Below are 14896 nucleotides of genomic sequence, written 5' to 3'. Positions count from 1 at the left end.
GAGAGGAGCCTGAAAGCTGAAGGCTCTGCCTCCCATTCTACTCTTACAAACCCTAGGAACTACAAGTAAGCCTGCAGTCTGAGAGCGAAGCGCTCTATTGGGGTAATATGGTACTACGAGGTCCCTAAGATAAGATGGGACCTGATTATTCAAAACCTTATAAGTAAGAAGAAGAATTTTAAATTCTATTCTAGAATTAACAGGAAGCCAATGAAGAGAGGCCAATATGGGTGAGATATGCTCTCTCCTTCTAGTCCCCGTCAGTACTCTAGCTGCAGCATTTTGAATTAACTGAAGGCTTTTTAGGGAACTTTTAGGACAACCTGATAATAATGAATTACAATAGTCCAGCCTAGAGGAAATAAATGCATGAATTAGTTTTTCAGCATCACTCTGAGACAAGACCTTTCTGATTTTAGAGATATTGCGTAAATGCAAAAAAGCAGTCCTACATATTTGTTTAATATGCACTTTGAATGACATATCCTGATCAAAAATGACTCCAAGATTTCTCACAGTATTACTAGAGGTCAGGGTAATGCCATCCAGAGTAAGGATCTGGTTAGACACCATGTTTCTAAGATTTGTGGGGCCAAGTACAATAACTTCAGTTTTATCTGAGTTTAAAAGCAGGAAATTAGAGGTCATCCATGTCTTTATGTCTGTAAGACAATCCTGCAGTTTAGCTAATTGGTGTGTGTCCTCTGGCTTCATGGATAGATAAAGCTGGGTATCATCTGCGTAACAATGAAAATTTAAGCAATACCGTCTAATAATACTGCCTAAGGGAAGCATGTATAAAGTGAATAAAATTGGTCCTAGCACAGAACCTTGTGGAACTCCATAATTAACTTTAGTCTGTGAAGAAGATTCCCCATTTACATGAACAAATTGTAATCTATTAGACAAATATGATTCAAACCACCGCAGCGCAGTGCCTTTAATACCTATGGCATGCTCTAATCTCTGTAATAAAATTTTATGGTCAACAGTATCAAAAGCAGCACTGAGATCTAACAGAACAAGCACAGAGATGAGTCCACTGTCCGAGGCCATAAGAAGATCATTTGTAACCTTCACTAATGCTGTTTCTGTACTATGATGAATTCTAAAACCTGACTGAAACTCTTCAAATAGACCATTCCTCTGCAGATGATCAGTTAGCTGTTTTACAACTACCCTTTCAAGAATTTTTGAGAGAAAAGGAAGGTTGGAGATTGGCCTATAATTAGCTAAGATAGCTGGGTCAAGTGATGGCTTTTTAAGTAATGGTTTAATTACTGCCACCTTAAAAGCCTGTGGTACATAGCCAACTAACAAAGATAGATTGATCATATTTAAGATCGAAGCATTAAATAATGGTAGGGCTTCCTTGAGCAGCCTGGTAGGAATGGGGTCTAATAAACATGTTGATGGTTTGGATGAAGTAACTAATGAGAATAACTCAGACAGAACAATCGGAGAGAAAGAGTCTAACCAAATACCGGCATCACTGAAAGCAGCCAAAGATAACGATACGTCTTTGGGATGGTTATGAGTAATTTTTTCTCTAATAGTTAAAATTTTGTTAGCAAAGAAAGTCATGAAGTCATTACTAGTTAAAGTTAATGGAATACTCAGCTCAATAGAGCTCTGACTCTTTGTCAGCCTGGCTACAGTGCTGAAAAGAAACCTGGGGTTGTTCTTATTTTCTTCAATTAGTGATGAGTAGAAAGATGTCCTAGCTTTACGAAGGGCTTTTTTATAGAGCAACAGACTCTTTTTCCAGGCTAAGTGAAGATCTTCTAAATTAGTGAGACGCCATTTCCTCTCCAACTTACGGGTTATCTGCTTTAAGCTACGAGTTTGTGAGTTATACCACGGAGTCAGACACTTCTGATTTAAAGCTCTCTTTTTCAGAGGAGCTACAGCATCCAAAGTTGTCTTCAATGAGGATGTAAAACTATTGACGAGATACTCTATCTCCCTTACAGAGTTTAGGTAGCTACTCTGCACTGTGTTGGTATATGGCATTAGAGAACATAAAGAAGGAATCATATCCTTAAACCTAGTTACAGCGCTTTCTGAAAGACTTCTAGTGTAATGAAACTTATTCCCCACTGCTGGGTAGTCCATCAGAGTAAATGTAAATGTTATTAAGAAATGATCAGACAGAAGGGAGTTATCAGGGAATACTGTTAAGTCTTCTATTTCCATACCATAAGTCAGAACAAGATCTAAGATATGATTAAAGTGGTGGGTGGACTCATTTACTTTTTGAGCAAAGCCAATAGAGTCTAATAATAGATTAAATGCAGTGTTGAGGCTGTCATTCTCAGCATCTGTGTGGATGTTAAAATCGCCCACTATAATTATCTTATCTGAGCTAAGCACTAAGTCAGACAAAAGGTCTGAAAATTCACAGAGAAACTCACAGTAACGACCAGGTGGACGATAGATAATAACAAATAAAACTGGTTTTTGGGACTTCCAATTTGGATGGACAAGACTAAGAGACAAGCTTTCAAATGAATTAAAGCTCTGTCTGGGTTTTGGATTAATTAATAAGCTGGAATGGAAGATTGCTGCTAATCCTCCACCCCGGCCCGTGCTACGAGCATTCTGACAGTTAGTGTGACTCGGGGGTGTTGACTCATTTAAACTAACATATTCATCCTGCTGTAACCAGGTTTCTGTTAGGCAGAATAAATCAATATGTTGATCAATTATTATATCATTTACCAACAGGGACTTAGAAGAGAGAGACCTAATGTTTAATAGACCACATTTAACTGTTTTAGTCTGTGGTGCAGTTGAAGGTGCTATATTATTTTTTCTTTTTGAATTTTTATGCTTAAATAGATTTTTGCTGGTTATTGGTAGTCTGGGAGCAGGCACCGTCTCTACGGGGATGGGGTAATGAGGGGATGGCAGGGGGAGAGAAGCTGCAGAGAGGTGTGTAAGACTACAACTCTGCTTCCTGGTCCCAACCCTGGATAGTCACGGTTTGGAGGATTTAAGAAAATTGGCCAGATTTCTAGAAATGAGAGCTGCTCCATCCAAAGTGGGATGGCTGCCGTCTCTCCTAACAAGACCAGGTTTTCCCCAGAAGCTTTGCCAATTATCTATGAAGCCCACCTCATTTTTTTTTTTTGGTACAGCTGCTGTGCTGAACTTCAGGATGTAATTTGAAAAGAAAACACAGCACGTTTCATTTTGGGAGGAAAAAAAAACCTTTTAGACGATTGTAGTTTCTTGTCTGTATTACATTTGGAAAGAGGTGTCATTTTATTTAAAGCGGTGATTCATTTTGAAGTTATTAATTCCGACCGGACTCTGTCTCAGCCACGCAGCGTTTCAAGCTGTGTGAACGGAACGGAGGACGATTCTCGTTTCTTGACAGCAATCAATCAATCAATCAATTTTATTTATATAGCGCCAAATCACAACAAACAGTTGCCCCAAGGCACTTAATATTGTAAGGCAAGGCCATACAATAATTACGTAAAAACCCCAACGGTCAAAACGACCCCCTGTGAGCAAGCACTTGGCGACAGTGGGAAGGAAAAACTCCCTTTTAACAGGAAGAAACCTCCAGCAGAACCAGGCTCAGGGAGGGGCAGTCTTCTGCTGGGACTGGTTGGGGCTGAGGGAGAGAACCAGGAAAAAGACATGCTGTGGAGGGGAGCAGAGATCGATCACTAATGATTAAATGCAGAGTGGTGCATACAGAGCAAAAAGAGAAAGAAACAGTGCATCATGGGAACCCCCCAGCAGTCTAAGTCTATAGCAGCATAACTAAGGGATGGTTCAGGGTCACCTGATCCAGCCCTAACTATAAGCTTTAGCAAAAAGGAAAGTTTTAAGCCTAATCTTAAAAGTAGAGAGGGTGTCTGTCTCCCTGATCCGAATTGGGAGCTGGTTCCACAGGAGAGGAGCCTGAAAGCTGAAGGCTCTGCCTCCCATTCTACTCTTAAAAACCCTAGGAACTACAAGTAAGCCTGCAGTCTGAGAGCGAAGCGCTCTATTGGGGTGATATGGTACTATGAGGTCCCTAAGATAAGATGGGACCTGATTATTCAAAACCTTATAAGTAAGAAGAAGAATTTTAAATTCTATTCTAGAATTAACAGGAAGCCAATGAAGAGAGGCCAATATGGGTGAGATATGCTCTCTCCTTCTAGTCCCCCATTAGCAACAAGACAAGAGTCCCAGTGAGTGACTTTAATCCACACAAAAGTGCCTGACGATATTTTAATGGCTTTGCGAGGGGTTAAGAAGCGGCTTGCCGTTTCTGAAGAGCAGTGAATCAAAGAACCAACGAGCTACTGGATCAAAGCATTGCTTCAATGGTTCATGGTTTCAAAGTGGAGCCGCACTGCAAAAATAGTTTATTACCAAACCCTGAATATCCGACTTTATTTGTACATCCGTATGACTCTGAAACTCGGAAAAATCCGTATAATTTACAGACTATAGGTTGACATGAAAACCACCGAAAAGCTGTGTTCACTGCGGGGATACTTTCTGCTATTCAAGATTATTCAAGATTTTTTTTTTTTACCGATAACGAACGATGCGTAAAAAAAAAAATTTGACCGATGCAGCTGCATCGGTCCAAACCGGTCTGGATCCGGGCCTGATCCTGTAGAACTTTGTACCAAAAATGTCCATTCAAAAGTTTGGCGTCTTTCTGCATTTTGTTTTGTTGTGCATTGCATAGCCTGTACTTTTCTCGATCCTCGTGTCATTTTCTGTGTGAAGTCAGCTATCAGCAGGAAGCAGCAGCATAAGCTCGCCCCGACTGACGCTTTCAAAATAAAAGGCAATGAGCAACAGTCATAAAAGGCTAAAAAACAAAACAAAACAAAAAAAAAAACGCAGCGTTAAGGGGAGGAACAAAATTGTCGGCGATAATGACCTCAATAATTAACGCAACGTTAGCACGTTAACGTTGCCCAGCCCTAGTAATTATGTAATGTACAATAAAACAAAGTAGGAAGAATACAATTCAATGAAAATTGTCATGCTTTGTTTTTTGGTTTCCACAAAAACAAAGCTCGTGCAAGGTGAGGATATGGCCCCAGATTAAATTAAAGCAATTTCCCCAGAAATAGGATGATATTTGAAAAAGCTATTGAGAAAAAAGCTGAAATTTGGGCCTCTGGCTCCTTACTGAACCCTGATGTTGGGATTTTTCCCCAAAAAGAAACCTTGTGCAAAGTGAGGATATAGCCCCAGACTGAATTAAAGCAATTTCCCCAGAAATAGGTTGACATTTGAAAAAGCTATTGAGGAAAAACATGAAATTATGGCCACAGCCTGCTAATTTCACCATAATTGTTGTGAAAGTGTAGTGACACGGACCCACAACAGGGGGCGCAAATGAACGGCCAATAGATGAGCCAAAAGGTAACAATTTAATGTTGTGAAATGTGCACAACGAACATACAGACAATCTCAGAATATAATTACAGTCAATCCACAAAGGTGACGTGTGGGCAGGCTCGAGGATAGAAGACGTCTGTCCTGAGAAGAGCCGGAACCACACGATTTCCGCCATCACAGAACCTGGTGAATACTGGAGCCGCCAAGTCCCGAATTCCCAGGTGATCACCGTCCCCGACTGTCGGATCTGGTACTGCTGGCGAGAACAAAGACAGTCAAGTGTGGGTGTGTGTACACCCAGTAACAACAACGGTGGGAATGCCACCTCCACCTCTCACTCAATAACTGCAGAGTACTGTAGATTCCTCAGGGGAAAAGAGTGCCTTCAACGCTCTCTCAGCTTTCACCGACGGAGGTACCAGTACTCCTGCAAACACTCACAATATACAAATATTGCAATCACAAATGGCTGAGGATATTACCTCCTATGAAGTATGATATCTCGGCAACGAGGTGGAGATGACGTCTGGTCTTTATGGAGTGAGATGATGTTGAGTAGATGGGTGACAGCTGTCAAGAGGTAATGAGTGACAGCTGTCACCCCCGGCTGTGTCCATGGCGGCAGCGCCCTCTCGTGCCTGAAGCCCGCACTTCAGGCAGGGTGCCCTCTGATGGTGGGCCAGCAGTACCTCCTCTTCTGGCGGCCCACACACAACAATAATAGGCTTGTTCCCTGGCTCTATTTTGATGGTGAAATATAAGCATATTGCCACCGATAATGAAGATATTGCATGGGCGTTCTGATGAAAACTGGAAAACCTTTTGAAAAAGAAAAAACAAAAAAAACAAGACAATAAAAGTTAGGCCTAGGTTGCACATTTGTCTGCTTTGCAAAGGGTCTGAAATATGAACAGAACCTCGACTTTACCTGCCAGACCTCTGTCATGAAAACTGGAAAAACTTTTGTAAAATTAAAATTATCTCCAAAACATTTTCTGGGCCAAGCTTAATATTTCTACATTCCAATAAGAATTTGTTTTTATCAAATGGTGGGGGTTTTCAACTTTGTTTTTACATTTTAAACACAGCACATGCTTATTTATTGGGCAGTGAATAAAATACAGTTACCAAAACACATTAAAGAAAAATACTCGCTGATTGTTAGATTTACACTTTTTTTGAAGAGTTTCAGTCAGGTTTTAGAATTCATCATAGTACAGAAACAGCATTAGTGAAGGTTACAAATGATGTTCTTATGGCTTCGGACAGTGGACTCATCTCTGTGCTTGTTCTGTTGGACCTCAGTGCTGCTTTTGATACTGTTGACCATAAAATTTTATTACAGAGATTAGAGCATGCCATAGGTATTAAAGGCACTGCGCTGCGGTGGTTTGAATCATATTTGTCTAATAGATTACAGTTTGTTCATGTAAATGGGGAATCTTCTTCACAGACTAAAGTTAATTATGGAGTTCCACAAGGTTCTGTGCTAGGACCAATTTTATTCACTTTATACATGCTTCCCTTGGGCAGTATTATTAGACGGTATTGCTTAAATTTTCATTGTTACGCAGATGATACCCAGCTTTATCTATCCATGAAGCCAGAGGATACACACCAATTAGCTAAACTGCAGGATTGTCTTACAGACATAAAGACATGGATGACCTCTAATTTCCTGCTTTTAAACTCAGATAAAACTGAAGTTATTGTACTTGGCCCCACAAATCTTAGAAGCATGGTGTCTAACCAGATCGTTACTCTGGATGGCATTTCCCTGATCTCTAGTAATACTGTGAGAAATCTTGAAGTTATTTTTGATCAGGATATGTCATTCAAAGCGCATATTAAACAAATATGTAGGACTGCCTTTTTGCATTTACGCAATATCTCTAAAATCAGAAAGGTCTTGTCTCAGAGTGATGCTGAAAAACTAATTCATGCATTTATTTCCTCTAGGCTGGACTATTGTAATTCATTATTATCAGGTTGTCCTAAAAGTTCCCTAAAAAGCCTTCAGTTGGTTCAGAATGCTGCAGCTAGAGTACTGACGGGGACTAGCAGGAGAGAGCATATCTCACCCGTGTTGGCCTCTCTTCATTGGCTTCCTGTTAATTCTAGAATAGAATTTAAAATTCTTCTTCTTACTTATAAGGTTTTGAATAATCAGGTCCCATCTTATCTTAGGGACCTCGTAGTACCATATCACCCCATTAGAGCGCTTCACTCTCAGACTGCGGGCTTACTTGTAGTTCCTAGGGTTTGTAAGAGTAGAATGGGAGGCAGAGCCTTCAGCTTTCAGGCTCCTCTCCTGTGGAACCAGCTCCCAATTCAGATCAGGGAGACAGATACCCTCTCTACTTTTAAGATTAGGCTTAAAACTTTCCTTTTCGCTAAGGCTTATAGTTAGGGCTGGATCGGGTGACCCTGGACCATCCCTTGGTTATGTTGCTTTAGACGTAGACTGTGGGGGGGTTCCCATGATGCACTGTTTCTTTCTCTTTTTGCTCCGTATGCACCACTCTGCATTTAATCATTAGTGATCGATCTCTGCCCCTCTTCTCGGCATGTCTTTTTCCTGGTTCTTTCCCTCAGCCCCAACCAGTCTCAGCAGAAGACTGCCCCTCCCTGAGCCTGGTTCTGCTGGAGGTTTCTTCCTGTTAAAAGGGAGTTTTTCCTTCCCACTGTGGCCAAGTGCTTGCTCATAGGGGGTCGTTTTGACCGTTGGGGTTTTTCATAATTATTGTATGGCCTTGCCTTACAATATGGAGCGCCTTGGGGCAACTGTTTGTTGTGATTTGGCGCTATATAAGAAAAAAGTTGATTGATTGATTGATTGTAGTCACGTACTTTTTCGACGGTCCCTAAATTTGCCGTTGGCTGAATGTCTGAATATCGAATTTCAATCTAACTTCACCGCGGTCTGATTTTGTGCCTTCTGTCTTTGTGTACACCAAACAAAGTCAGAGACCCGAGGCAAAGATTGAAAGGTATGGATAGCCATAACCCCTCTACACGATACTCGAAGTAAGAATATGAAAAAAGTTAATTTTTTCCTTTAATAAAATATTCAAAGTGAAACTAATGTATGATCTTGACACGTGGCATGCACTGCAAGAAGTTTGAAGCCTTATTAAGGCAATCAAAAGTAAAACAAATAAAAGCATCAGATATCTTGCATTGCATGCAGTGATGCCGGCGTTACACTAATCTGACCACTTTTTTTTAGTAACGAGTAATCTAACGCGTTAATCTTTCCAAATCAGTAATCAGATTAAAGTTACTTCTCCATGTCACTGTGCGTTACTATTATTTTTCATTGTGGGTCGATAGCAGCATTAAACTTGGTCTGTGGGCAGGAGGTCGGGGTTCGACTGAACTGCCCACTTTAAGCAGAGCTGTGAGCTTTTCATCCGCGGTTTTTTGCAGCTGCTCGACTCGTCCTCACCTCTTAAAGCGCGGTGATCAGCACACCTGCACTGAGCTTTACAAAGACATTTTTATACTTTTTTCCCTCCTTTATTTAGAATTCTGAGCTGAGCTGCTCCGTATCTGCACGTTAAAACAGCTGATCCTCCGCGACGCGTCAACAACTAACACTATTTTCCACTCAAATGCACCTAAACTCTCTTTCTGAGGACCACATGATGTGAAAACGCAATAAAACTTTCTTACCTGTAATTCTGGTCCTGTTTTCTGCATAAATAAATGTTATCCATTCTTTGTGCTCAAACGTCAAAGCAGGGGCGAATCCAGATGGAATGGGGACGTGGGGCAGGGATGTGCCCCCCTCACAACACCCCTAGATTAAAGGTCCAGTTTTGAAGCCGTTTTTTACTACAACTACTAAAATTGCTTAAAATAATTTCGACAAGTAAAATGTTTAGAGAGAATTTAAATGTTAGAAAAATGTTAGAATTTAATAGTTACATTTATAAACAATGTAGGTTTGAAATGGCAAGTTTTACTGTTACAGTGCTGTCAACAGTTAAATATGAGGTCAAGAAAGAGGTCTTTATTTTACTTTTTATAAAACAAGTATTTATTTTCATTGAAGTCAAGAAAGGGTGACTAAAGTGAGTTTTGGCAAAACAGGTATCATTGTCATGTTGACGTGGGTTGTTGTCGGCAGCTGGGGAAAGTAACTAAAAAAGTAACTAGTAATCTAACTTAGTTACTTTTACAATTGAGTAATCAGTAAAGTAACTAAGTTACTTTTTCAAGGAGTAATCAGTAATTGGATTACTTTTTCAAAGTAACTGTGGCAACACTGATTGCATGTCATGAGTTTTTATTGCATGCTATGTGTTTATACCGAACATTAGTTTTTACTTTGTCACTGTCATTATTTTAGGTACCATTGGAAAAGGAGGAGAGATGACAGGGCAAACAAGCCACCAGTTCAAATTGGTCCCCATGACACTCCAGAAGAACCAGGAGAATCCAGCATGGAACACTGCAATGGTAATAACTTATTTTTCATATAACTAACTGATTGTGAGGGACCTAATGGTTGTGTAATTCCAAGAAAGTTAATGAATTAAATTTAGAATTCCTTTTCTTAAAATGGTTTGGAATTACTGTAACCTATTGTTTAGCAAAAGATGTATTCAATCAGTTGGTTGTACACTCCTTTTGTCCAACTTCATCTAGTCATCTATCTAGATTACTTACTACTATTATCTAGATTGTCTCTAGATTACTATCATCATAGTAATCTGTACTAAAATGTCTCTAGATTGCTATCATCATAGTAATCTAGAAACATTTTAGTACATTTGGCAGTATATATTATGCCAGATAAAGTAAATTATGTCAGGAGTATCTCTTAAATACTAAGATGTCCTACATTCTGCCATATTCAAGACAGCATATTTTTCTGACCCACATCCCCAGATTCATAACAAGACTAATAAGTTAGGACCAATCACAGATCAAGAACAGTACAGAGAGTACAAAGTAGTATGTCCCTCTTTTATGGGATCAAATACTCCATTTTGTACTTTTTTTTTTTTTTTTTCCAGACTCTAACTGTTCCCTTTTATTTTCAAGCACAAGAAGACATCCCCAGTTCCAAGGAAAGAATATGATGATCTCAACATGAGGCACCATCAACTTCAAGAGGAATATGTCAACCTGCAGCAGGACTTCGGCAAACTGCAGACTGAGAATCAAAAGCTTAAAGAGGAGCTGGAAAGATTGACGTTTTCCTATGCAAACGTTAAGTCCAACATAGCAAAACTAATTTTTTTCACAGGACTAACATCTGCTCTGTTTCAGTGGCTGCTAACAATAATATCAGATAGTGTAGAGAGAGTAAGCCAGAAAATTAGTAAGGAGGACCACTTATTGATTGTCCTAATGAAATTACGGTTAGGCTTAAGTAACATTGACTTGGCTTTTAGGTTCAATATATCCAAAACCACCATATCAAATATTTGTACAAGCTGGATACCTGCCATGGCCATTATTCTCAAGCCGCTCATTAAGTGGCCAAGCAAGGGAGCCGTACTTAAAAATATGCCTAAAATCTTCAAGCGTAACTTAAAAGATGTCGGTGCATCATAGATTGTACTGAAATTTTTTATAGCCAGACCCAGTAATTTGACAGCAAGGGTACAGACATGGTCAAATTTTAAACACCACAACACAATCAAATATTTAATTGCCATCACTCCAGCAGGGGCAATTTCTTTTCTGTCTCCTGGTTGGGGTGGGTGGGTATCGGACAAACAAATAACTATGGAATCTGGTTTCTTAAAACTACTGGAGCCCAAGGACGATGTCTTAGCAGATAGGGGCTTTCTCATAAGAGATGAACTTGCAGCTCATGGAGCAAGTCTTCGTATTCCTCACTTCACAAAAGGAAAGAAATGAAATGCAAATGAAGTGGACACATCTCGACAACTTTCTCGTGTTCGGATCCATGTGGAGAGTGTCATTGGTCGGTGGAAAAACTTTAACATTTTGCAAACTGTAATACCATTGTCACAAGTTCATATGTTAGATGATGTTGTTGTATGTGGTACCCTGATAAACCTTTGTAAAACTGTTGTTCCAAAATAAGTTACATCTGAATAAGAAAGAATACAGAATTAACTGTTTGTACAAAGTTAGTTGGAGCCCTGTTACAGTTGTACCTTTCTTCCATGGATTCATGTCTGCATGATGCAAGTGTTTATTGTTAAAGGGATTTCCTGTAAGTTGATTATCTGAACCTGTGATCTGGCATCAGCCATAAGATTCATTATCTTTTTGCTAAAATTCTGTCATATGTATTGTATACATTAATGTAAATTAGTTTACTCCTTCAATATTCTTTTTTTTTTCTTTCTTAAAAATATGTTCTAATTCATAAACATGACTTGGACATGTAGTACATCAATGATTTTATAGTAGTCAATAACATTAAACATAAAATGTAATGAAATTATGTATTTATTTTTCCCCACAGTATAATAGAGGCAGGTCTATAGCACAATATGAATAAAATACATATTGCTACCAGAACATACAAAATTGATAACAGTATGAGGAACAGAAAATATATTTACCAACAGAACTTATGCTATTTGCAGTAGATGAAAGTAACTAATTACCATTACATCACAATAGTGAATAGATTTTTTTTGTGTAATTGTACTTTTGAGAAAACATTTCAGTCTGTACTTGTAATTGAGTAAAAATTTTAGCCTTGTAACTGTACTCTTACTGCAGTTTTACTTGTTCTCTTTCCAGTAGCAAAAACAATAAATAAATACATTTGTAATTTTACCATTGTGATCCATGGTTCTTATTTAGAGCAAAGAAGGCATTTTCTACATCAGCAAAAGAACCAGCAGTAAATTTGTGTTTTACTTAAAGAATATGACTATCATGAAGACACAACTGGGTATAAACAGTCAAAATATTTCAATTATGTTTTTGTGTAACGAACTGATCTAAAGTGCTGCTAAAATTAGGTGGAAAAGTACTAGTACTCAAGTGTAAATTACTTGACAAAATGCCAAAGTACATTTTCAACTGCTGTGCTAATAAGTAAAACATTTGCCATGCAATTGTACTTTTTCTGAGCAGACATTTCTATTCTCTCTCCACTGGGAATTTATCATTCATGTCTCTAGCATCCCCCACAGGACCATGTTACTTACTTTCTTTTGATATTTGTACAGCTATAATGGACGTTGTTGTTGCATTTGGCACAGCTGATCATGTTGCCAAAATCTGGCCTTTCACAAACCTTGCAGACTCTCAGAGATGCCAAGTCAGGGTCATACTGTCTTGTCAAAAGTTCAGGCAACACGTTTGAGATAAAAGTTTTCTGCCTTTAGCAACGTCTCCTGCAGAAACTCTTTGTTTCTGAGGATGCGTTGCACAATCATTTCCTCCTGTGACCATAACACAAAGTCACAATACTCAACATCACACACAAACATGTGGAGCTGTGTCTGATAGTAGTATGGGTGTGATTGTTTTAAAACGTCAGATTTGTCCAAACAAAACATTTTGTCTTCTGCACATCCATGGAAATTGTGACAGTATTTGTATGGGCAATTTATTTCCACCACACCTTTGCCACAGCAGGTGCAGCTTGCTATGCCATCAGGTGATGAGCCTAGGTGTGGCTCAGAAGGCAGCACTACTAAGCCACTGGACCTTACACAGAAATCTGCATGACTCTTGGACATAAAATCTGTGTAACACTGTCGTGCCACTTCCTCCATATTTTGTCCCCACATCACAGCTGGAACATTTAAAGTTTTTTGTTGTAATGCATTATATCCATCAGATACGTTTTGCTAAACTTGTCAGATGTGGCTGGATGATGAAATTTGGTGCTTGTGATCCGACCTGCCCTATGGATGTGCCACTCCCTGGACTTTGACTGTTGCCGGGTACACTGATGGGGCTTTAGTTTACTTTTTAGTCTGTGAAATGTTTTCTTGCTTTTGTCCTGTAATTCCTGAGGTGAGAGGTCCCTGTATGATGCATTAAATAAAGCAGTCAAGGGCTCAGGTAAGCCTGGATGCTCCTCTTCATCATTGCCGGATGAGGCAGTGTCCATGTCACTGTTCTCCAGACTTGTCAACACTGCAGCATCTGGAGCCACAACCTGCAGTTCCTGTATGTCCTCATCTGTCAGCACTGATAGAAGAGCAACAAATAGACTGTTATTATGCTGCATAATATCCACATTTAGAAGTGTGAGAAGAAATGTAAAAGTAGGTTTACAGACAGCCCCTACATAGGATATGTTCTGTCCCTAAATTTTGTGACTGCACATGAAAAATGATGAAACATGGAGGTGGTGTCTCAAAAAGATCTGCAATCTGCCCTTAGAGATAGTTGGTCAATGTATGTGGGGATCATAAAAACATAAATGAACTTTGCTCCTGGTAAAAGCTAGTCTGGAGCCCTAGAATGTTACATACACTGTAGCATATGTATATGACAAGTATCTAGCCTCTGTAATACATGCCTCTGGGTGTGATGATCTTCTGAGCAAATTTTGAAGCTGCTGGAAACTTCCTGGCTAACGTCTTTGGTTTGTGGAAGCTTATCTCCCTCAGTGGAGCTGGTGTGACTTCTTTCCTACTCTGTTTCCACAAGCACACACCAGAAGTAACTGCTGCTTTCTCTGTCTTTCCCATTCTAACACAAAGCTCTATTTTGAATAGTATTGCAGCTGCATGGCTGCAGTATGATGCAAGACTGTAATGTAAAAAGACATAAACAACATAGTATTCTCCATTATATATAATTTAATGTAATAATAAAACCATGGCTTGAAATTAACAAGTTCTTGAGTGTATCCTAACCACATTCAATCAGGTTCACATTGGAATATACACACTTGTTTTTCGTATGCCTTCTAAAATTTTGACAGCTGTTGGCTGGTATAAAGTGTATGAAAATAGTTTCAAACCCTGATTATCACCACGTTATCTGAACAATGATACATGATAATTTTTGTTACAGCAAAGAAAGTGTAATCAGCACAAAAATAATACTTACCCAGCCATACAGGTGCAGTTTGCTGTGTGTATGTAGTTCTCCACTTGGTTGATTATTACCCATGCCTCATACATCTTAGTCTTAGTTTTTTTGCTGGTTTACTAGTGTGCTTGGGGCCATTGTCTTGTTGAAACACCCATTTCAAGGGCATGTCCTCTTCAGCATAAGGCAACATGACCTCTTCAAGTATTCTGACATATCCAAACTGATCCATGATACCTGGTATGCGATATATAGGCCCAACACCATAGTAGGAGAAACCTGCCCATATCATGATGCTTGCACCACCATGCTTCACTGTCTTCACTGTGAACTGTGGCTTGAATTCACAAACTGTTTGTGGCCCTTGGACCCCAAAAGAACAATTTTACTCTCATCAGTCCACAAAATATTCCTCCATTTCTCTTTAGGCCAGTTGATGTGTTCTTTGGCAAATTATAACCTCTTCTGCACATGTCTTTTATTTAACAGAGGGACTTTGCGGGGGATTCTTGCAAATAAATTAGCTTCACAC

At 39.3% G+C, this 14896-nt stretch overlaps 1 protein-coding gene and 1 long non-coding RNA gene across 2 annotated transcripts in view; one reads left to right on the top strand and one right to left on the bottom strand.

The window, feature by feature from the left end:
• The window catches only part of LOC117508794, a 29213-nt gene extending 14791 nt beyond the window's left edge, over positions 1-14422 (bottom strand). Inside the window, exons 1-2 of the long non-coding RNA XR_004560197.1 lie at positions 14309-14422; positions 2446-2453 (exon numbers count right to left, since the gene is read on the bottom strand). This is a non-coding gene — a long non-coding RNA (uncharacterized LOC117508794). The remainder of the gene's footprint in view (positions 1-2445; positions 2454-14308) is intronic.
• Positions 9669-10950, top strand: LOC117508793. The gene is made up of 2 exons (XM_034168623.1): positions 9669-9831; positions 10420-10950. The coding sequence occupies exons 1-2, from the start codon at positions 9745-9747 to the stop codon at positions 10933-10935; spliced, it is 603 nt and encodes a 200-aa protein (XP_034024514.1). The 5' UTR covers positions 9669-9744; the 3' UTR covers positions 10936-10950.
• Positions 14423-14896: the final 474 nt, after the last annotated feature.

The sequence above is a fragment of the Thalassophryne amazonica genome, chromosome 4 (genome assembly GCF_902500255.1).
Source record: "Thalassophryne amazonica chromosome 4, fThaAma1.1, whole genome shotgun sequence".
Classification (NCBI taxonomy): Eukaryota; Metazoa; Chordata; class Actinopteri; order Batrachoidiformes; family Batrachoididae; genus Thalassophryne; species Thalassophryne amazonica.
The sequence above is the reverse complement of the archived record's forward strand: the minus strand, read 5'-3'. Positions and strand labels throughout refer to the sequence as shown.

Coding starts and splice junctions, on each gene's coding strand:
- LOC117508793 (XM_034168623.1), top strand. CDS start 9,745: ATGACAGGGCAAACAAGCCACCAGTTCAAATTGGTCCCCATGACACTC. Junction 9,832..10,419: donor CAGCATGGAACACTGCAATG/GTAATAACTTAT, acceptor TTTATTTTCAAG/CACAAGAAGACATCCCCAGT.